Genomic DNA, 22,693 nt, shown 5'->3' with positions numbered 1-22,693 from the left:
ACTGAAAGTAATTTCCATGTTGAGAAAATTATTACTTCGCTGAATTACCATACAAATTTTGAAAGGATAAGCTTGAGAAGGGTGGTTTGCAAAGAAAAAAAAAAAAAGGCAAGGTGGGAAGTGGGGGTGTCTTGTAAACAAATCTGCAATGTTTTGGGATATTTCCTATTGTGCAGACTCTGATGTGATACAGACATGCTGATCTTAGAATCTATTTCATCAAACAAAGCCACAACTCCTCTAAACAGATGCTCTCAAATTACTTTTCTCCTTAGAGAAACATTTAGTTTCAATTCCTCCTATATAATGGACCACTTTCACCAGAAAAGGGAAGACTCTGATTAAAACTGTCCCTGGGCAGAGGAGAGATGATCTAGTGTGGCCAGATGACCAAGTCACACTTGCCCTGTGACCAAGATAGCCATGCTTCTGTGCCCATGACTGTTTGTCGGCTCCTAGTATCCTTGACTCCAGGCTTTGTAGGCAGCTAAGTCCTCAAAGGCCACTGTATTATAATGTGGTCATCTGCCCGTGTGCTTGGGCTTGAGGTCTGGAGGAGACAGAAAAGGAACACCAGCAACTGGCTGGGGTGGGAACTGTTGGGGGACTACTGGGGAGACCTCCTTTGCTGAAATCCAGGACGATGGACACAGACAGAGATCACAGGAAGCTCTGACAGCCCAGCTCTGCAGTCTGGACTTTATCTTAGGGTTGAGGAGTACACTGCCGGGGGAAGTGACCATGATCCAACCTGTACTTGAGGAGGTAAGGAGAAAGAAGTGAAAAGTGAGAGAGTAGGATGGATCTGGGAGTCCACCAGAGGAGGATCTGCAGAACTGCAGTGATCCATGAGGACAGCCTGAGGAGTCAGGACTGCAAGAGAGGGGGTAGTGGGCAATGCTGGGACGGAGGTAGGGAGGGATGGGGAGGCCAACTTAGGATATGGAGTATTTCTGGCACTGGCAGGACATCCACTTAGAGCAGGCTCTCTGTATAGTGGCAATACAGCTTTCAAGCACCTAACAAAAACTGGAAATTATTTACTTGTGGGACATCTGCAAGGAAATGAAGGACAAAGCTGCAAGGGTGGACACCCTTACTCAAGGACAGAGGGGAAAATGAGAATGGCCGAAACCTTGGAAAGCAACAGCCTTTAAGGGATGGGGGGTTGGAGGATGAGAAGCAAGAGAGGAGGATGAGGAGGGCCAGTGAGAGAGGGAAGAGGCTATGGGAAGGCAAGCCCTCATGTCTGATGCACAGAAGCCAGGGGAGTGCCAGAAGAGGCAGGCAGTGTTAGCTTTTTGGGAATGAGTAGTTGGTGAGGGAAACCATTTCACTCACCAACCACTTAGCCATTCTCTTACTACATTAACTTCCTAAGTATGCAGGCTTAAGTGTAGTGCATAGCATGGGCTGGTTCTGCATCAAAAAGGCAGAACCAAAGCCCAGGTTTGAGTAGCTACAGAGACTCCTTAATGTCATTTACAAAGCATTCAAGAATCTTTTCTACATATTACCAGTTTTGAATCCAATTTTATCTCCTGAAGAGAATGAATAACATAGTGGTCAAGAGCACAGACGACAGGGGCAAACCTTCTAGATTCAAATTCCAGATCTCCTGCTTCCTAGCTGGGCACAGAACAACAAGCCGTACCTTATGAAACATTAGCTATAAAACTGAGATAACAGGATGTACTTCACGGTATTGTTGCAGATTTAACTGAGTTAATATATACATACACAAAACAGTGCCTGGCACATAGGAAGTGCTCAAAATGTTATTGAATCATTACGTTTTAATAATCTAAATCATTTAGCTTTTAACAATTAAGATGAAGACAGACAATAGCAGTATTCAATAGAAATATAGTGCAAGTCATACATAAGCCACATATTTAATTTTAAATTTTCTAGTAGACTCATAATAAAAATAGTAAAATTAATATGTAACCCAATTTGCCTAAAATATTGTCACTTCAATGTGTGATTGATCTAAAAAAATTTAGACATTTTACTTTTTATGAAGTCTTTGATATCTGGTATGGTATATTACACTTACACATCACCTCTCATTCAAACAGCCACATTTCAAGTGCTCAAATCCACATGTGATTAGTGGCCACCATATTGGCAGTGCAGGTATAGACGGATACACACCAAAGGGTTACTCTAGGTCACTTCGCAAGGCTGGCTTAGAGATGAGGTGGCGGAACTAGCAACATTTTGTTTACATACCTCTACGTTATTTAATATGTAACAATTAAGACGTATGTTTTTTAAAATCCAGCAAGTTAAGAAAACTAACAACCCAAACCTAATGTTCACTGAAACGATCACCAAAATATAGAAAGTGTTTGAATGTGGAAGTTAGGAGAACGGGGTTCTAGGTCACATATGGGACCTTCAAAAAGCCCTTTCCCATTTTCAGACCTGTTTCCTTACATTTCATTTAGAACTGGACGATTCCTTAAGACATCTGAGTTCTTAAAATGCACAAATGTTGGACACTCTATTTCTCCTACATTACCTCCAAGAATCTATGAGAGGATAAGAACCCTCTCCTCACTTCTGGAGATGGTTTATCTGTAAGCAGAGGGGCAGGTGACACGTCTTCACACGGTCTGAGAATTTCCTGTTTCTAAATCTGCCTTTGAAGACAGGTTTCCGTTTGCTGCTGGCTATGAACACTCTCAGCTCTCAAGAGCTCACATCATCACATTCGTCTCCTGGTTCTCTCCGTGCCCCGCTGTGGTCACAAATGCCAAGGGAACTGGAAAATGAGCCTGACCTTCTCATTCTCCCTCAGGAATGATTTGGTCCGAATGCAAGGAAATCTGGGAGGAGGGGCCGCGGGAGTACGTGCTGCACCTGTGGAACCTGCTGGATTTCGGGATGCTGTCCATCTTCGTGGCCTCCTTCACCGCCAGGTTCATGGCCTTCCTGAAGGCCAGCGAGGCCCAGCTGTACGTGGATCAGTACGTGCAGGACGACACGCTGCACAACGTCTCACTTCCGCCGGAAGTGGCGTACTTCACCTACGGTGAGCCAGAGGGCGGTGCTCCGCCGTGTCCCGCCCCACGCTCCCGGGGCGTGGCCACGGGCTCTTAGCGCCACTCCATGTGCAGATCCCCCTCCCAAACAGTCCTGCTCCGTGCAGTACAGCAAGCTTCATAGAACGTGGAATTAGTGACTTTTTTTTATGTGTTAAGAAGGATGGATTTGTTTTGGAAAGGATCTTGGAATGTTTCTGGGAGGTTTTTTTTTTTTCTGTTTTTTAAAACAAAGATCTCTTTCTTTAAAAGATTTTATTTATTTGTAAGAGAGAGAGCACACAAGCAGGGGGAGTGGCAGGCAGAGGGAGAAGCAGGCTCCCTGCTGAACAAGGAGCCCAATGTGGTCTCGATCCTGGGACCCCGGGATAATGACCTGAGCCACCCAGGCATCCCCAAAGATCTCATTTCTGGTGTGGATCCAGGAACACTAAGGGGAAATGTAGAGATGGAAGAAATGTCCTTCTATATTGGATCCCTGTGTTTCGTGCAAAGATAGGCCCTCGACTCCCCAATTCAAAAGTTCCTTTCTCGTGGCCAAAGTAGTTTTTTAGAGATGCCTTAATTCTTTCAAATGACAAGGCCATACAGTGTGAGGTAGTAGATTGAAAATTTAGGAAGAGTAAGAGTTGTAGCATCCATTTATTGAGGACTTACTAGGTGCCAGGAACTGTATAGACATATTATACTATAAACTCCAATCCTCGCAAAAGGTCTTTTCTGTCCCTATTTTACAGATGATGAAATGGGTTTCCATTTCAGGACTCACGATGTTCTCAGAAATACAGGAATGCCTTAGATAGCAAGGGATCCTGGCCCAGCATGAATTGAAAACCATGCAGAATGGCACAGTACTTATGTCCCCAGGCTTTGGAGTTACACGGGATTCAAACCCCACTTCTATAGCTTACTCTGAGACTTTTGTTTACTTAACGTTTCTGAGCCTTTATCTTCTCATTAAGTAAAACCAGGATAATACCCGAGTCAAAAAGTTTGTTTTACAGATTAAATAAAATAGTGCATATGAAGAATTTTGCACCGTGCTCTGAAAATATTAAATGTTCACTAAATGATAACAGTTATTATCAATACTGCCTATTGGTTCATTTTCCTGCTCTAACACGGTACTTTCTGTTCTAAAAGATAAAGAGGAGTGAAGAAACAGATCTCTTTTATTGTTCCCAGTAAACTAGCTGGACACTTAGGCATTCATTAATGGCCGCTGCTACATCTGAAGGGTTTGAGTGTCAAAAGTCCCTTTTAGATGAAGTCACATGGCTCCTGTGTCCTCAAAATGTTCATGGTCAGGTAAAGCAGTGAGCTGCTAAGGGCTGGCCATTTACCACAGTAGTTGCTACCCATATTCTATATAGATCATGTTGCACAGATTATGTCACATGTAAATGTGGTAAGGACACACCTCCTGAGAAATGGGGAGTCTTCTCGTATTACAAACCATTCACTCTTTGTTGATTGGTTTAGCAAATTCAGATTTGTTAAAGGCCAAATGGGCTTGTATATTTTCCCCTCTGGGCCATTCAGTGTTCATCAATGAAAGATGAGAGAATCTTGATACTAAATTGGATAATTTTCTTAATGCCCTGATTCAGGCTGCAGTATTGTCCACTTGTGACTTCTGTTCCTATTAAGGATTGTGTTAAAGTCTCACCCAACTGCAAAGTACTGCACATTGTTGCCCTTGCTTTGAGGTTCACCCTGTGCCCTTGGAAATCTTTTGGCTCATAGTGGTCCCTTGTGCTCCAGTTGTGGAGCAAGAGTGCCCCCTGGTGGCCAGCAAGACAGTGGTGCCTTCCAACCTCTACAGCTCCAAATAGGCAGATTCCAGTTTTCCAGGTTGTGAGAGGGCAATTTTTCCCATGGAAAGAGCTCCAAAAAGAAGAAAATCCCTTTGTCTGACCCATCACATTGCTCTTTGCTTTTACACACATTGTAACTCTTACAAGCCAGTCCAAGTAGAACACTTTTTCACTAGAAGTCCTGACCTAGTCACTGGGGTCTGAGGACAGCTAAATCTGTCTTACTAGATAATAGAAGTGGCTTTTATTATTACAGCTGAGGTTTAATATGGTAAATTATGGGACAGGGGAGAAAAAGAAATTCCTTTTTGGTGTCTCTTTGTAGAAGCCAAGTCTTATTTCATGTTACCCAAATGTGTTATTTATCCTTGGAGGGTGACAGATATATTGGAAAAACATAATTTTGTTCTCCTTACTTGTCTTTCCTGGACTTCTGAGTTATGACCTTGATGAGAACATAGAGTCTATAATTTTATTGTATTTCCACATGTAATTTAGAATACACTACATGAAACTTTGTAGCAAATAGAGGCCTGGTTTCCCTTACTAAAGGTTTCTTGCTGCTTTTTATTATTATAATTGTTTAACACAGTCTAGCCGTGAAAATAAAGGATAAAATTCCTCCTTCATTTCCCTTGGGGTGCCAAGAATTGCTATGTAATCTCCTTACTATCTGCATTTACCTGGCTATGACAAGGACCCCATACCCCTAATCCAATCTTGAAAATGGCAATAATATCCTCTACTCTACAGGGCTGTCACTAAAATTACAGCTAATGTATATGTAAGGGCTAATTTCAGTTTCTCAATGTTTCTCAATTTAAGTTTCACTTAGCATTTCTCAACAGGGAGACTCTTGGCTTTTTCAGCAGAGCAATTTTCATGGCACGGGTCTGTCTGGAGCATTGCAGGGTATTAGCATCTCAGTAATATTCCTGCCCCAGCATTGTGATAACTGCAGGCACCCACATACAGTTCCCGAGGATGAAGATGCTGCCCTCACCAGAGAACAACTGTGTGTCCTGACACATAGCAGGGAGCCTTACTAGTGATGGATGCCATTCCTTGTGCCATAGGAACACTTCACAGCTTTGTTCTGATGTAGGAATATACTCTGAACAGCTCAGACCTACACAAGTAGGCCACAAGCAGAGACTCCACAGCCCAGGACCAGCCCCAGGACTCTTGCCACCTGGAACAGGGCCGTCATAGCAAACCCGGATGACCAGTCGCTATATTGGAGACCTTCGCTCAAACCCAGAGCAACTCTTCCAGACATACACAGCTTGAGAAACAAAACCCAAGAGCATTTTCTCAGGCAAGATCCAGATTCCTGGCCCTTGTGTGGGCTCGTGTGTTCTGATTTGTGGCCAGTCCAAACTTGTGGTATTTCAGTCAGTCATTTAACAAACATTTAGCAACACCTGCTGTGTGTGAGACCCTATGCTAAGCACTTTACATATAGGGTTGCATTTCATCCTCATGACAGCTCTGTGAGGTTGATGTTATTATCCCCAATTTACAAATGGAGAAAACCCGGTTCCAAAAGGTTAACTGACTTGCTCGTAATCATACAGCCACACTGTTAACCCTTGGGTCTGTCTGACTCCAAGCCCATGCTCCTTGCCACTACTTCCCCATGCTGCTTCCCCAGTGGATGGGACATCCTCGGCTGGTGGAGCTCAAACACGGGCAAGGAGGACAGAAGAGTGAGCCGCATGGAAAGGTCCATGACAGAGGGTGCACAGGATACTGCAGGAGCAGAGAGGAATGGGGAGCTGTCCCAGGTTGTGGGAGTCACAGAAGGCTTCCTGAGAGAGCTGACACCTGACCAGAGTCTTAAAGGATGAGTATGAATGAAGCGGCCTTGAAGTGAGGGCAGGGTGTTCCCAGCAGATGGACCAGCACATTCCCAGAGGGAGGGTGACACTTTCAGTATATTGGGATCAACTTCGAGACAAGGGCAGGAATGCCAATGATGAGGTCAGCCACCTCGAAAGATGCCTAACTGGTTTCTCTGCCAGAGACAAGTCAGCACAGCAGATCCTGTCCCCCCGCGGTGAGTAACCCAGATTGTTTTCTTTCAGCCAGGGACAAGTGGTGGCCTTCAGACCCTCAGATCATATCAGAAGGGCTGTATGCGATCGCTGTCGTGCTGAGCTTCTCTCGAATCGCGTACATCCTGCCAGCCAACGAGAGTTTTGGGCCCCTGCAGATCTCACTGGGGAGAACCGTGAAAGATATCTTCAAGTTCATGGTCATTTTCATCATGGTATTTGTGGCCTTCATGATTGGGATGTTCAATCTCTACTCCTACTACCGAGGTGCAAAGTACAACCCAGCGTTTACAACGTGAGTACACTAGGGCTCTCCTCGGAGGGTCTCTGTGGGCTCCCCGGGAATCCTTAGGAGTCTCTTGCAGGCAGCTCCTTGCAGAGACTCATGTTTCCTTGGTATTTCTACAAGTTAGAGGCAACTTTCTTTAAGAGTAGCTTAGAGTTCAGGTCCTGGAGTTGAAAGAATCCATTTTTTAAGCTATATTAAATCTTCATTTTTGCTACTTACATCCTGTGCAGCCATGAACATGTTCCTTAACTTCTCTGAGCTTCCATTTTCTTATCTTTAAAATGAGGATAAAAATAATACCTGCTTAATAGGGATAGTATGAAGATTCAGGGAGATGATACAGTGGCCAAACAGTATACTCTCAATACGTGAAAGGAATTATTATTACTATTATCATTGCGTTCACCTGTGCTACCTAGAAAACAGAGCCCTGGGCAAATGTTGATTGCCAACACTTTACTGGAGAAAGGCAGTTGCAATCCAAATGCAATAAGACTGAAGGAAAAAGGAAAGTGAAGCGGGGGACGAGGGAGAGCAGATACAGGATGCTGACCTGGCCACCATCTATCAGAACGTACAACTCAGTCATGACACACTCTCTGGGGAGATTATATGGAAACACCGCATCTCCGAATAGCCCATCAGAATGAGGAATAGACAATTTATCAGGCAGAGCCTTCCCATCTGCTGTCTTCCATTAATCAGATTCACTCCAGAGGACATGAACTCCCCTACCGTTCCAGGATAGCCCTGGGGAAGCCAGGGCCACATAGCACGAACGGTAGGTGTGGGAGTGCGCACAGGTCAGCAGCTCTGTACGCCTGGCTGGGCCGGCCGGCTCTGGGGCGTGGACACCGAGCAAGTCCAGCAGTGTCACGTGCCTCAGCAGCAGTGGGGAAGGCTCAGGCAGGGAGGGAAGAGGCACGTGCACCAGCCTGAAGAAAGGCACCATCGGGCCAACTAACATCAGGGTCCAGAAGTAGCTGCCACACGCACAGCAAGACCAGTGCCAGAGCCTCCCGCGTGGAGGTGGTGTTGGAGCTCCCGAGCCTGTGTCCACGCAGACCTAGGGCTCCCCGCCATGGGGGATGCCAGACAGTGTCCTGGAGGGCCGTCAGTAGCACTGAGCGGTGGTCTAGGAGAAGAGACAGGCAGACCTGAGTTTCCATCCCAACACAGGCGTTTACTGGCTGATGACCTTATGCCAAGTCACTTGATTTATCCGTGCCTCTCTGTCCTCACCTACAAAATGGAAATGACTCTCTAACCTTGTTCATAAATACCCTTAGGAATAAATGAGGGGGTTATGTAAAGGGCCTGCGGCACCGAAGTCTTTCCAGTCTAGGTCTTTCCCCCGGCCCACCCAGGCTCAGAACGCCTCCCTGCCTTCTTCAAGCTCCCACCCAGAATCTTGAGGGACGGACAGTCATGCCTCCAGGCACAAGCCTGACAGCTGGGACCTACAGGGCTGTACTGCTGACATGGGGCCCCAGGAACCGAGGGGCCCGGGATTTGTTTCCCAGCAGGTGAAAATGCCTGAGCCCAGCCACCCAGGTTTCCTGAGCAATTCCCAGCTCACAGCACAGCCTCCCTTTCTCCTTCTCCTGAGAAATCGCCCATCAGGGGAAGAGGCTTAACTCTGAGAACCCAAACCCAGTGCCCTGAGCGTTGTCCCCCTCAGCTCAGAATCATGGACTACGCTGCCCCACCCACGGGAACCACCTAGAAGCATGGGACCCTGGTGCTGCTGAACCACAGAAGCCGTTACTCTATGGGACAGAGAAGTAGTGTGTGTTTACACAGAGCAGGTGCCTGGCCCAGAGCAGAGCGATGCACCTGAGAAGTGTCTGGCTGTGCCCTCAGCCCACAGCAGCCCACGGCCCAGACACACTAGGTGTGAGTCTGAGTTCTCCTCTCCCTGGCTGTGTGGCCTTGGGCAAGTGTGTAAATCCCCTGGGCCTCAATGTCCCCTGCAGCTCAGAAGTAAGAATACTAAGATGGCCAACCTAACAGGATTGTTGTAAGGACTCCGTAAGAAGACGCAGTATTAAATACCATGCGTGGCATGCAATGAAGCTTCTGTGAATGGCAGTGATGATCATGGAAATGGTGAATAAGGACAGGGGAGGGAGGAGAAGCTGTAAGCACAGATACCTGGGTACTGATCTGGCTCTACGGGACCCTTTCTGAGCGGTGGCTTCGCTAACAAACTGTGGTCTAGATCAGGCCAGATACATCATCGAATTAGCCGGACTACTTTATATGGCTCCCATACTCAGTGATTAGCTGTGGGGGGAATGAGATAAGTTTGAATCGCCCAAAAGCCAATTTGCTCTAGATCTGCTAAATGTAGCCACTCAGCATGGGAGGCATGGTGACTGAAGGACAGTCAAGCTGTCAGTCAACAAACCAAGGCCTCGATGTCCCTCCTGTGTTTCCAGTCTAGCACAATGCCTTGCGCACACGGTAGGGCTCACTAAACTCTTCACAAACATGAATGACAGAAGGAACAGGAGAAACAAAGCCAGGTTCAAGGCGGGAGGGAATCTGACCACGTGAACTTGGGTTCCATTTCTCCTGGGCTGGGTGTTCTGTGCAATCCCTCTTCCTGCTCCTCACGGGGAGCCTGCCCTACTGGCCCATAGCTGCTCAGAAGGTCAGTGCCAGGACACAGGAGAAAATGAAAAAGATCATGACTTAAGGGCAGGGCTGGACCGACCACAATTCTCAGCTGGATGCCGCTAATCTAGAGAGAGAAGCTTTGGGATCAGGAAAAGCCACGGGAAAAGATGAAAGCAGAAGAGAGGGGCAATACAGTTGGCTTGTCCCAAGTCCTGGGAACCACATGGAGACCTCCTAGACAGGAGGGACCCAACCAAAGAGGACCCAGGACCCCCAGGAGGGGGAAGGGAAGAAAAGGTGTGGCGGTGGCGGCGAGCACGGTAGAGAAAGAATGGGATATTTAGGGCCTTAGCGGTTCCTAAAACGGGACGTGCAACTGCAAGGCAGTGTGATTGGACAGGGAAAACAGTCAGTAGAGCAGTGAAGTGCAGGGGAAAGAATGGATTTTTGTAAATGTCATCTTTTACCTTCTGACTGCTCCCCGGAGCATGTCCCCCTAAGAGATCTTTGATGAGCAAAAAGCCATGTTAGGATAAATAAGATGTGTGCTTTAGGGGACTCCGAACTATTCTGCATGCCAGCTACGCTGGTGATAAAGTCGAATGACCCGCCTCAGGTGAATGTTTGCTTCAGAGCAGCCCATCCCCAGGCTGCCCTGCCTAGCTCGGGATCTTCCCTCTGGCCCTCCCACAGGGGTGGGGGGCATCTCTCCTATGGAATTTTGAGCTTGGAGGGTAAGATGGGTCCCCTATCTGTTTCTACAGAGTCAGAAGACTCAATCCTCCAGAAGAGAAATCTGGGCTGGAGCACACTGCAGGTCAGGTATCCTTCCCCCAACCCCACACCTGCCATGTTCAAGGACAGCTGGGGCTCCTAAAGACTGTTCAGGAGGCCCCTTTGAGAGTCAGCCGTTAGGAACTAAGAGACTGCTGCCCCATAAGAGCCCTGCTCACCCTAGGAGTGCAGTCCCCGTTCAGATTGCAAAAGCCAGGCCCACCTGAATCCCAAGTTACAGCAGGGTCCCAAATGAGAGAGGTGGGGACATTCTGGGACCAAAGGAAAGAGGAAAAGTCTCTCTACCAACTGCAGACCCGAAGCCCGAAGCCCAGCCCTCTTCTAACCCCCCACATGTTCCAGTTCTTCCCTCCCCACCCCAAATTCCCAATCCCTCCACCCAGCAGACCTCAGTGAGAGGGTTAGAAGAAAATAGATTGAACTAACTCTGCCCAGGTATAAATAAACACACAGGATGAGCAGTCTTACCTGAGATCAGTGGTTCTCAAACCGCACCAGACTCATCTGGGGAAATGGCTAAACTGGGGACTTCCCAGGCCTCACCCCCTTGAGAGTCTCATTGTAATAATTAGGGTGGGGCCCAGAAGTCTGCACTAACAAGCCACTGGAGGGCTCTGTGAAGTTGGTCCCAGGGGGTTACAGGGAGACTTATGCTGATGCTATCCAACCTCATGCCTCCAGGGAGAGAAAGAGATCACTCTCAGCTATGCGCATTTCAAAAACAAAGGGCTTGTTAACTTAAGTGAGTGTCTTTTGGGTAGACTCTCCGGCTCTGCAGGTGGGATTTGTTTCTGTAGGTTCAAGTCAGAACAGGTAGCCAGATCCAGCAAGGAGCGAGCTCCGGACAGTCTGTGAACAGTTCCCAACTTGTCAGCCTCCGTCCACTTCAGAACCAAGGGTGCTCTCAAAGATCTGGGTTGTTTTTCTCAGCCGCTGCTGTGTCGGGGCCTAGCTGAAGGGGGGCAGGGACATGAGTGCCTGGGTCATTGGCTGGTGAGCTGGGCCTGTCTGGGCATGACAGATTGTGCACCTGCCGGCAGCTCATTATCTCCAAGTCGCTTCTATGAGAAACTGTGAATGTCCAAAGGGGAGGAAGAGACGGCACTCAGACGAGTTTTATGCTCTCAGAGTACAAAATCAAAGTATCCCACGACAGGGGTCGGGAAGCAGAGAGAAAGCTGAGCAAGCCACCAGAGACAGCTCTTTCTTGAAGAAAGTCTTGAAGAAAAGTTTTTGATTCTGTTCGGAATTTTGTTCTTATTAGGAACGTATTTTGACTTTATCATGGAAGTCCGTAGGCAAAGAGGATTTGCCTTTTGAGGGGGTTGTTTTGAGATGTTCAGCCTAGAAACTCTAGGAAAGCCGTGGGGTCCCAGCCCTCTGGTTACAGTGTTAGAAAAAGAGAGACAGGGGAGCCTGGCTGGCATAGTCGGCTGGGCGTCTGACTCTTGATCTCGGCTCAAGTCTTGAGCTCAGGGTCATGAGTTCAGGCCCCCGGATGGGCTCCGTGCTAGGCATGGAGCCTACTTTAAAAAAAAGAAAGAAAAGAAAAGAAAGAAAAAGAGAGAGACAAAAAATCCTTGGCTCATGAATGAAATACAGCTAGGCAAGAATGCACACAAGAGGGGTAGGCTTCCCTACTCTGATTGTGTCCATGGCAGGGCAGGTCCACAGAGAAGAACAGGAGGGTCTGGGGGCAAGGGGGTGAGGGTGACCCAGAGCCAAGAAGTAAGGGCTCTTTGACGCCACTCACGACTCACAATGGGCTCCTGGTCTCCCCTTTGGGTGAACTTGGCCTCCCCTACTTCATTCTGACTGGACATTAAATGTGGGGCCTGCCTCCCCAAAAATGAGCCAGCCAATCTTTTCTGCCAAGCTGTTGTGGAGTCAGCTTCATAGCACAGCTGGGTTGAGACTTTTCTAATCAAAAATAATACCTCTCCTAAGGTTATTCTGTCTCCCCAGGAATCATTTTAATGATTCAGCAGTGCTAAGCAAAATTAGAAGCTTCCGTTTTCCTTGACAGTTATGGAAAATTTGCACATTCTATAAAGGGAGAGACTCATAAGGCCACCAGGGGCAGGAGGCGCTGATTCAGCTCACCCAGCATCACAGAGCCACTGAAAAGCCAGCCCCTCCTTCCCGTGAACTTGGCGGGGGGGGGGGGGGGGGGGGGGGCGGCCCCTGGGGCTGGGGGAGAAGCTCCTGCAGGCCCTGCCCACACATGGTCCACCCCACCCAGCAATGCTGCATCACCCTGTTGTTGAACAACTTGTTGAACAAACACATGATCTGCCCTCTCACTTTATCCTCCAAACCGTGGAATGACAGACACCTACCACCAGAAAACTAAGGCTCAGAGAGACACTAAACTGGCCCAAATCCCAGAGCCAAGGAGGGGATTTGAACCCAGATCTGCATGACTCCTAGCCTCCACCTTTTGACCTGCAATTCCCAAGAGTAGGATCCCCACTCCCACAGTGGAGCCTCTGCTCTAAAGTGGAGGGGGGTCTCTTGTAAAATTGGGTCACTTTCCTGTGGCACCAAATTCTAAAGAAGAGCATACTGAATTCAGATGTGGTTATCGCTGAGAACCTGACGGCTCGATGTAGCTCAACTCTAAATACACAGACTGTGTTTGCCCCCTGGGTAAAGTAGGCTTCTATTCCAAAGTACACTCATTTGTTTGACAACCATTATGGAGGAGCTACGCCAAACCGAGTTCTGTGTTTGCCCTGGGGTCACAGAGATGAGTAAGACAATCCTCCTCTCCCTGTGGAATTCATAGACAAGTGGGGGATTCAGAAAAAAGTAGCATCAATTGTTACACCACATGATCATCATCAAAGGGTACTTGGGCAGCACAGTGAGGAAGAAGCACTGAACTCTGCCCTGCAGAGTCAGGGAAGGCTTCATGGAGAAGGTGGCTATGGAGGGTCTTGGAGGATGACTAGGCGGGTATTCTAGCCTGTGCAAGGTATAAAAGGGGCGGAGGATTTGTGAAGAACTGCCAGTAAGGAAGAGTTTGGGGGAAACAAGGGAAGATTACATAAGACAATCCAGGAGGATCCAGATTCTGAAGGGTGTTAGGGTCCTGATAAGGTGTTAAGAGTCTCTGCTAAGACCTTTTTAAAAGAAAGAAGATCTGCCTTTGGGGAATGTGCGGGGGCAACTGTGTGAAGGATGGACTGGAAGCGGTGCGGGGTTTTATCATGAGTAAAAACAGCTCCTCACGGCTCCTCCCCTCATGGAACTTGCCGACTGGTTGGGAAGACAGACGCTAATCAAAAAAATCACAGGAACGAGGGCATGTTTATACATTGAGAGGCTCTGAAAGAAGGGAACTTGAGAGACAGGCAGCTCCCAAGAGAGCTGAACACAGGCTGTTGGGTGGCTGGGACAGGGAGCCACGTGAGACAGGACAGGGCCCTGAGGCGTGGCAGTGGCTGGAGAAGGGACACTGGGGAGTCTGGAGTGAAGACGTGGTGTCTGACTGAATGTGGGGGTTGAGAGGGAAGGAGGATGTTTTCAGGGTTTTGACATTGGGAAAGCCCTAGAAGGATCTGGGGGAGACAATCTGGAGGAGCATATTATGGGAAGAAAGCCAAGGTCCCTGGTGATTCAGGAGAGAAATGGGGGCTTCAACCTTCTGCAGGACCCATACGCAGCAGAGCTAAAGGCAAACACTCAGATCCAGATGCACACTCAGTGTCTTGGGTGAAGTCCTTGTCCTAAGGGATGGAGGACCTGGAGGGCTTGAGAAGGAAGGCCCCAGGCTCAGCACCAGGGGCCAAGCCACACTTGCTAAAGGAGCAACATGGGCTCTTCAGCTAAAAATGCCATATTATGCTTTGCAAACAAAGATTCTGAAATTTCCCTGGCCCACAGAAGAGAAAAAAGGGAGAGAGATGAGCCATACAAGCCCCAAGTTATCTCTAAGGGAATGACGAGCCAGAGGGGCCTCCAGAGAGCCAGGGGCCATACCGCCAAGAAGGATCTGGCTGCAGAGGAGGTCCTGCTAGGGCAGCAGAGGCTGGATCCTATTGCCTGCCCACGTAAAACTCACTATAACCAAGGGCTAGGTAAGAGGAACCAAGGAAAGGTCACAGTGTGGCGTCACAGGACCGTGGCTGACTACATGTTCTTTGGGCAGAGCATGCTAAATGTGTCTTTTGGGGGAAACCAGGAATGGAACCGGCCTACTGGGCTTCAGAGGGGACAGATTCTCCCGGGACACCGGGTCAGTGTTGAAATCTGGGCATCTCTGATACAGAAGTGTTACGTCATATTTTACCGTATTTTGAAAGTTATAATCTCGCCTTTCATCTTTTAAATGCAAGCTGGGTATAAGGATTTGGGGGGATGAGGGAGCTTATTACGGCCACTGTCACGTGGAGACAGTAGTAAGAAGGTCCTCAGACGTGGCAGACCAGGCAGCCGTGGTCACTGAAGGGGTCCAGCTCAGGCTCAGAGAGGCTGGGCATCTGGAAATGACCATTATGGGTCAAAAAAGGAGTTTGAGTCTAATATAAGTCCTCATCTTTGCATAATTCTCCAGGAAGTGATAAAAATATGCATCTTTTCCTGGACTAGTTCAGAAGAATGATTACGCCTGTTATAGCAAGCATTCTACTATCATATAATATTTATTTATGCCCTCGCCTCATGTTTATTCATGACATGAAATTTTAAAAGCCTGGTACCTTTAAGCTTCTGAAACAGGCTGAGAGCCCACAAATGCATGAGGGAAAGGCTTGCTGGTACACAGAAAATGTACTCTTTTCGATGATGTCTTCCCAGCACATTTTCAGACCCTGCCCCACATCCTCCATCTTGTTCTCAGACTAATCATCACCACCTCAACGGGGAGGAAGCCCTCCCTTTTTATCACTAACATTCGATTCTAGAAATGGGGTCAAACTCTCCTTCCTCAAAGTGACAGAGTGACAGGAGACCGGGTTGTCCAGGGTTAGCTCTAGAGATACTATCAGAAGTATAGTTCTTGGGCAGGTCTGAAGCCAGCCAGCTAAGACCAAGTCACCTCATGGCTCAGTTTCCCAGCATTCAATCCTTCATTGACCAAAAATGTTGACTGAGTCCCTACTATGAGCCAGGCACTGTCTGTTACCAATGACAGAGCAGTGCGCGAGTCAGCAGGCCCTGCCCTCATGGGGGTCACACTCCTCCATGAACAGGGAAAGAGGGACACACACACACACACACACACACACACACACAAGACAGTTTAAAGAATTAAACAAAGAGACAGAGAAGATCATTTAGGATTAAGTGCTGAGGGCTAGGAAAGAAATAAAAATGCTGAGCGAAAGAATAACTAGGGCAGCCTCCCCTATCTGAGCTGATGACAATCGAGTTTACAGCCAGCACATGAGGAGGACGAGGAGCGGAGACCAGGTGGAGACAAGGGGGAAGGGCCTTCCAGGCTGAGGGAACAGCAGAGATCATGGCAGCCAGGGAGCCAGCGCGGATCTGTGAACGGGGTGGGGGTGGGGGGTCGGGAGTCCAACCAGAAGGGGCCTTGAGGCCTCCCAGGTGACAGAAAAGATTGTCAACCCTGGGAAAGCCGCTCAAGGGGAGGGGCAGGATCTGAGTGCTCTTTTCAAAGGGTTGTACTTAGAGTTGACTGTAGGCCATGAGAGATTTTCAGCCTGATGCTGGAGCCTCCTGCAGTTAAGAAAGAAAAAACTAACACTAATAATAAGACCAGTAACATTGATCGCATATTTATTACGTGCCAAGCAGTATTTTACGCACTTCCCAAGCATTCAGTTAACTCCTTGAATCCTCACAACAACCCTGTGAAGGAGAGATTGCAGTTTTCCCATTTTACAGCTAGAAAAACAGAGGCCCGGAGAGGCTGGGATGTGGCCAGAAGCCCACATGCAAAGCCAGGTTTGCCTGACTGAGAAACTGTGCTCTGAGGGCCTCACCAGAGCCCCACCCTGAGACTTGGATCAGGGACTCCCTCATTCATTCATTCATTCATTCATCAGACAGAGTTTACTGAGCGCTTTCAGTGGTGCCACGTTGCGTACCAGGGTCTGGAGTTTCAAGGGTGAAGAAAACACAGCTCTGTCCTCAAGGAGCAAGCAGGCTCCCAGGCATCCCTGTAGGAATAAATCTGGGCCGCACAGGCTTTGTGCACCCCCGTTCCTTGACACTGATTCTGGGGCAAGCCTCCTCTCCTTCTGGACACTCTGAACCCAACTCCTCATTTAGGACACGGGGATAAATCAAGAGGTCACTCAGGGGACACAAGCTTGCGGGGCACGAGGGCCGAGGCTCAGACTTCCCCAGGCACTTGCCTCTCTTCGCTGACCTTCGAACCTGGCCCAGCTGCTCTGGGTCTGCAGGTTCAGGCGTTAGAGAACCCCAGGGCTCTGGCGGGGTCTCTGTATGTCCCATGCACCATCCTCCATCACCCCAGCCTGGACGGCAGGTAGGCATTGCATCTACCTCAAGACGCCTCTAGCACAGCACCAGCTTTTGTCTCCCGAACCTGAGAAACAGCCTTTTGGGAGCTAGCCTCCCGCTTAATTTTAGCCTGCTATGTGCAGCCTGGGGTAGGTAACTGAACTGAACTGTTTTGGGGGGAAGCGGGGAGGCAGAGTTCCCACACCGGGGGAGGGCATCATGGCATTCTGAAGAAGAAGCAATTTTACTAACAATTGCCCCCAAACCCTCGCTGTGTTGATCAGTTTGTTCTCTGAGACCCATACACAACTGCCTCTTGAGGCAACGTGTTATTAAAGCCCCATTATCCAGGCGAGACAGGCCTGGGAGAGAGCTGATTACGATGCCCCTGCCTTCTGCCTGACAAGTCAGTCCCAACCTTCCCCCCCACACACACACCCACACAGTGGGAGCAGCATGAATCACGGCCCTATTCAGCATCACTCACAGGAGGTCTCCCTCCATTCCTTCACTAGGAGCACTGCTTAGGCTAGGGTGGCCTATTGACTCAACTTTCCAGTTCCGTCCACCACAAGCGAAGAGTCAAATGTCAGAAGACAGCCCGGGCTGGAGAAGTCAGAAAGAGGATTTGCATGAAATCAAGGGTTTGTGATTATCTTTGCAGGTAGGAAGGAAGATAGGCTTGTTCGGAGAGGGCAGAGGCCTATGAATGATTGGCTCCATTCAGCCCCGAGTGGCGGCACTGGAGGGGCCGATGGGGCTATGCGTGATCCTGGGTGAGGCCAGGCCAGCAGAGCACACTTGCCTACTCTGGCCTTGTAGCGTTCTGTCGCCCTGCGGGGTTTGCTTTAGCCTGGGACCTCCACAAGGGCAGAAGCAAGGTCTGGGCACCAGCAAATGGGCACCTGGTACACTGCTTGGCACATAGAGTTCAGTGGATATTAGACAAATAAATGAATGAAAATACTAGCTACCATTTATAGGGTTTGCGTTATATCCTAGACCTAGGTTGCTCATTTAGTCTTGACAGTAACGTCCCTAGTGAGGCACCTCTATCCCCTTTCATAGGTGAGTAAACGGAGACTCAAAGAGGTTTGGTAACATGCCCAGATGTAAATAGCCAGTGCGTGGTGGAGCTGGGATTTGAACCAAGGCATGCACCTTTGCTCTTCTCACCCCTCCAGCTATGTCTGTGAAGCTTCCCATGATTGACACAGCTGAAGGAATCTGTGACTAAGTCTGTAGGTAGCCAGAGTGGTTAGGAGGATGTGGAGCCCAGGACCACTCTCCCTTTAAGTAAAGAACCTCACATTTAGCCTTGAGACCAACTGGTTGACACTAGAGGCTTTTTGTGAGACAAGTGGCTTCATGGTGATTATCAGCTAAGCCAGTTCCAAGATACTTTCTTCCTGAAAGACAGCCCCCAGCCTCCACAGTGACTGGCCTTCTGTCCCATGCCCCGGGTCCCATAGCTCCTGAAAATTGTGGGTGATGATTAATACATGACTCAGGGAGCATCGTGACCTCACAAAACATTGAGGCCTGCTCCAGTGCCCAAGCTTTTGGCTTTAGTAATGTACCATTTGGCTCCTTTCCAAGGCCAGACTTCTAAGAATATATTATGGTAGGTTTCCAAGGTCAAAGGAACACAGCCTTTACCCACTCAGGGCAGCGAGGACAAGTTTCCTTTATTTCCTGCCAAATATTAAACCAGAAGATGCCACTGGCATGGCACTTCAAGTTAATTATGGAGCCCTAGTCACCATAAAAAGCATCAAGTTTTCATAGAACTTTCTTTCCCCCCTTTTTCTTCCTGCTAGGATGTCTGTCATTTTCATATTGATTTCTAAGATCTCTTTATATAAGAAAGACACTCAGTGTTTGTCATGTTTATTGCGGATACAAATTCTTTTTAGTCTCTTACCTTACATTGTTAGTTATTATGTCTTTGTTGTATACGAGTAAAGTTTTATGTGCTCAAATCCCTCCATCTTTCCCTTTCTAGCTTCTGAAACTTCTCCCAGCCCAATATTATATAAATAGCAATATTTTATTCTAACTTTTTATTGTGTCATTTTTAAAACGCTGAACTCTTCAATTCCACTCAGAATTGAGTTATATAGGTGGAGCTATGGATAAAATATTATACTGCCTACCATTTAGCCCAGCTAACTGTACATATCTCAGCCCATGAGGTCCCTTCTGAGAAACAATGACAACAAAATTAGTCTATTCGGTTAGTCTAAATCATGTCAAGAGGGGTAAATATAAATGAAAGACCCAGCCAATGGTGGATCTAGCCACTGTGGATTATTTAAGCCAATGGACCCCGCTTTACCTTAAAGGAGGTCTTTGCTACGACAACCCATTTTGCCCCATAATAAGAGGACACAGGGCTATGGATAGTCCTGAAGGAGCTTACAAGAGATTATTAAAAATGCATACGTTGGCTAAGACCCCTTCCTGCCCAGTCAGGTACATGTGTTACTGCTCTGGAAGGGGTCACTTTCACTCTGGAAATCCCAGTGTGTCTGGGCCTCTTGTAATTAGATACTCCTATAGGTCAGAGCCAAATTCCGGCCCAGAGGCTAATCCTTGATCTATAGAATATAGATGAAACAGGTGTAAAGATTGTCTAGAAGCCAGATAACACACCTAAAGGATCAGCATTCCACAAGGGGCTGAGAGGGAGAGGATCTGATGGAGGAGGAGCTAAGCCATGAATTTAGGATCTGTAAACAATTTTTTTAAAGATTTTATTTATTTATATGATAGAGAGAGACACAGCGAGGGAGGGAGCACAAGCAGGGGGCGTGGGAGAGGGAGAAGCAGGCTTCCCAAGGAGCGGGGAGCCCGATGCGGGGCTCGATCCCAGGACCCTGGGATCACGGCCAGAGCCGAAGACAGACACCCAACGACTGAGCCACCCAGGCGCCCCCGTGGTGTTTCTTTAGACTTAAACCTGTACCCTCTTCCCTTCACCTCCTCTTCTTAGGAAGTCTCTTTTACGCCCATGGCTTCAAAAGCTATCTCTATATTTGTGTCTCCAAATTCGCATCTCCATCTTAAATTTCTTTTCTTTTAATTTTTTAAAAAGATTTTATTTATTTCTTTGACAGAGAGAGCCACAGCGAGAGAGAAAACACAAGAGGGGGAGTGGGAGAGGGAGAAGCAGGCTTCCCGCGGAGCAGGGAGCCCAACTCAGGGCTCAATCCCAGGACCCTGGGACCATGACCTGAGCCGAAGGCAGACGCTTAACCGACTGAGCCACCCAGGCACCCCTGTAAATATTCTTTTATTACAATACACACTGCTTAGTGGGTTAGCTCTGCCTCCTTTAGATTATTCTATTGCACAGAATGCCGAAGTGAAGGCACGCACCAAGGATAAGTCAGAGCTTAGTGGCAAAATTCATAGCAAGAAGCAAATGAGAAAAAAAAAATACACTCTGAATCTAGGCCATTTTCCCTAATCAAAATTCAGGAGATTTTCCCTGAATGTTCTCTAATTGCTTCTTCATTTGTGTCAGCCAAAGGTTTGTGGGGTTTTCTAAGGGAAGCAAGGGAAGATGAATTTCTGTAAGGCATCACTCAGTTGCATATATTAGCCATTTTGTAGAGTGTTCATGGTAAGTGCATCATGTGGGACCAGTGCCTGCCTGCCCAGTCCCTTGCTCGGATCATATGTCCTCCAGTTTTCCGCTGACCCAGCTAGGAACAACTGTCAGATCACATCCTGCTGTCTCCTTCCAGTTTGGGATTGGGGGCTCATGCAGTGGTTCTGGAGTCTCTCTGCCACTGTTCCCTTCCACTAGGGTGATAACCAAAAGATTACTTCTTAGTGGAAGGCAATACCTGCAGAGAATCATGGCCGTTGATTGAATGGCATCTTTTTCACACAAAAGGGATCTCACCCAAGAAAGCAGTGTGTCCCCCTCTTTCTCAGAATAGCTTCAGGAGCTGGGGCTATAAAGTAATGCTGGATACCCAGTCGTTACTTTCAGATCCCCGAATAAATTCCTTCTTATTAAAAGTAAAAGGAATTAAATATTCCAAACTCACAGTTTTCAGAGAAACTGGAAACAAATAATGACAACAAAAACCCACTTCAATTTTCAGTTTTCAGACTCTGGGATGCATAGGGAATGAGTCAAACTGCTGGCTAGACACACACATACACATACACCCACACATACTCACACACAGGAGAGTCGAAAATCCATGCAAGTCAGAGTTGGATTTTTTAGCCAAAGTGACAAGTACTAGTATTTTTGTACATCATGTCAAATAAATACCAATCCTTAAGAAACACTGATATTTTTTTGAGATCTAGCTAATCCTGGCCACTTGTGGGTGAGTGCTGAAAATCTGAAATGTTAAAGAGAAAAAAGAAAGTGTTTTCTCATCATGTACCCCAAATCTGGATGCATACCAAAAGCACTGCATATAACTATTCAGACATTATCGGATGCACAGGGGTGTTCTAAACCACCCAACCAAAACCCAGCTTTCTGATTGGATTCTCTGTTGTAAACCTGATGCGGGGTCCTAGCCACAAAGTACAGATGGTGAAACATGCTTGGATCTTCATATTAAAGCTAGGGTATCCTGGTAACTTCACAGTCTCTAAAGAGCCAAAAGAGCAGTGTCCTAAAAGCCAGATTTTCCCCACAATGCCCTCCAAGCACGCACAGTATCTACCTTGAGGGAGCTGCAAGGTGAGGTGTGGACAGCTGCCTGCTGAACGTGAACAGTACGGACACACCAAACTCACACTTCTCATAATTCAACTCTAGTTGAGAGGACATGAGATGTGTGACTGGCCTCACTACCGAGACCCAGGAGGTGGGGAAGCGTAGTAGTTAGAAGTACATGCTTTGGGAGACCTCAGACGTGCCTGGGTTTGCACCCCACTTTCCAGCCAGATGCCACTAGAAAGGATAAAGCTCTGAGTGTCCATGTCTCCATCTGTAAAGGGAGGTAATAAGCGAGCCCAACAGATGGTCATGAGGCTTAAGGAGCTGCCCTGTGACCAGTGATGCTGCCTCCATCCGTGGACACCATTCTCCCCTCCCCCCACCCCGCATGTGGGGCAGGATGGTCTGAGACACTCAAGAGACTAATTTAGGAAGAGTGTGGTTGATAATGTACAAGAACAAACATTTGTCCTGCTGTTTAATTTTAAACGTTTAATTAATTATAAGATAAAAGTGATACCACATCCAGGAGTCCCAGTAAATGGGCCAAAAGGAAAAGAAAGAGGGTAATTTTGGAAGTCTTCTTAGAAATCGGAACATGCCATTATTTCAGAAGACAGGCACCGCCGCCAGCCCAGCCCCACGTAACCACCGAAGTCTGGGTAATGGGAAAGTTCATGTGTAAAGTGTCAGCAGAAGCAAACTGCCTGAAGGAACTGTCTTTCCTTACAGGGTTGAAGAAAGTTTTAAAACCTTATTTTGGTCCATCTTTGGCTTGTCTGAAGTGATCTCGGTGGTGCTGAAATACGATCACAAGTTCATCGAGAACATCGGCTACGTTCTCTACGGCGTTTATAACGTCACCATGGTGGTTGTGCTGCTCAATATGCTAATAGCCATGATCAACAACTCATACCAGGAAATTGAGGTAA

At 47.7% G+C, this 22,693-nt stretch overlaps 1 protein-coding gene across 1 annotated transcript in view; it reads left to right on the top strand.

The window, feature by feature from the left end:
- The window catches only part of TRPC7 (transient receptor potential cation channel subfamily C member 7), a 145,948-nt gene that overhangs the window by 107,326 nt on the left and 15,929 nt on the right, over positions 1–22,693 (top strand). The window contains 3 exon segments of the mRNA XM_027606215.2: positions 2,807–3,040; positions 6,955–7,219; positions 22,494–22,689. Coding sequence (XP_027462016.2) covers positions 2,807–3,040; positions 6,955–7,219; positions 22,494–22,689 — 695 coding nt within the window.

Source organism: Zalophus californianus, chromosome 5 (genome assembly GCF_009762305.2).
Source record: "Zalophus californianus isolate mZalCal1 chromosome 5, mZalCal1.pri.v2, whole genome shotgun sequence".
Taxonomy (NCBI): domain Eukaryota; kingdom Metazoa; phylum Chordata; class Mammalia; order Carnivora; family Otariidae; genus Zalophus; species Zalophus californianus.
The sequence above is the reverse complement of the archived record's forward strand: the minus strand, read 5'-3'. Positions and strand labels throughout refer to the sequence as shown.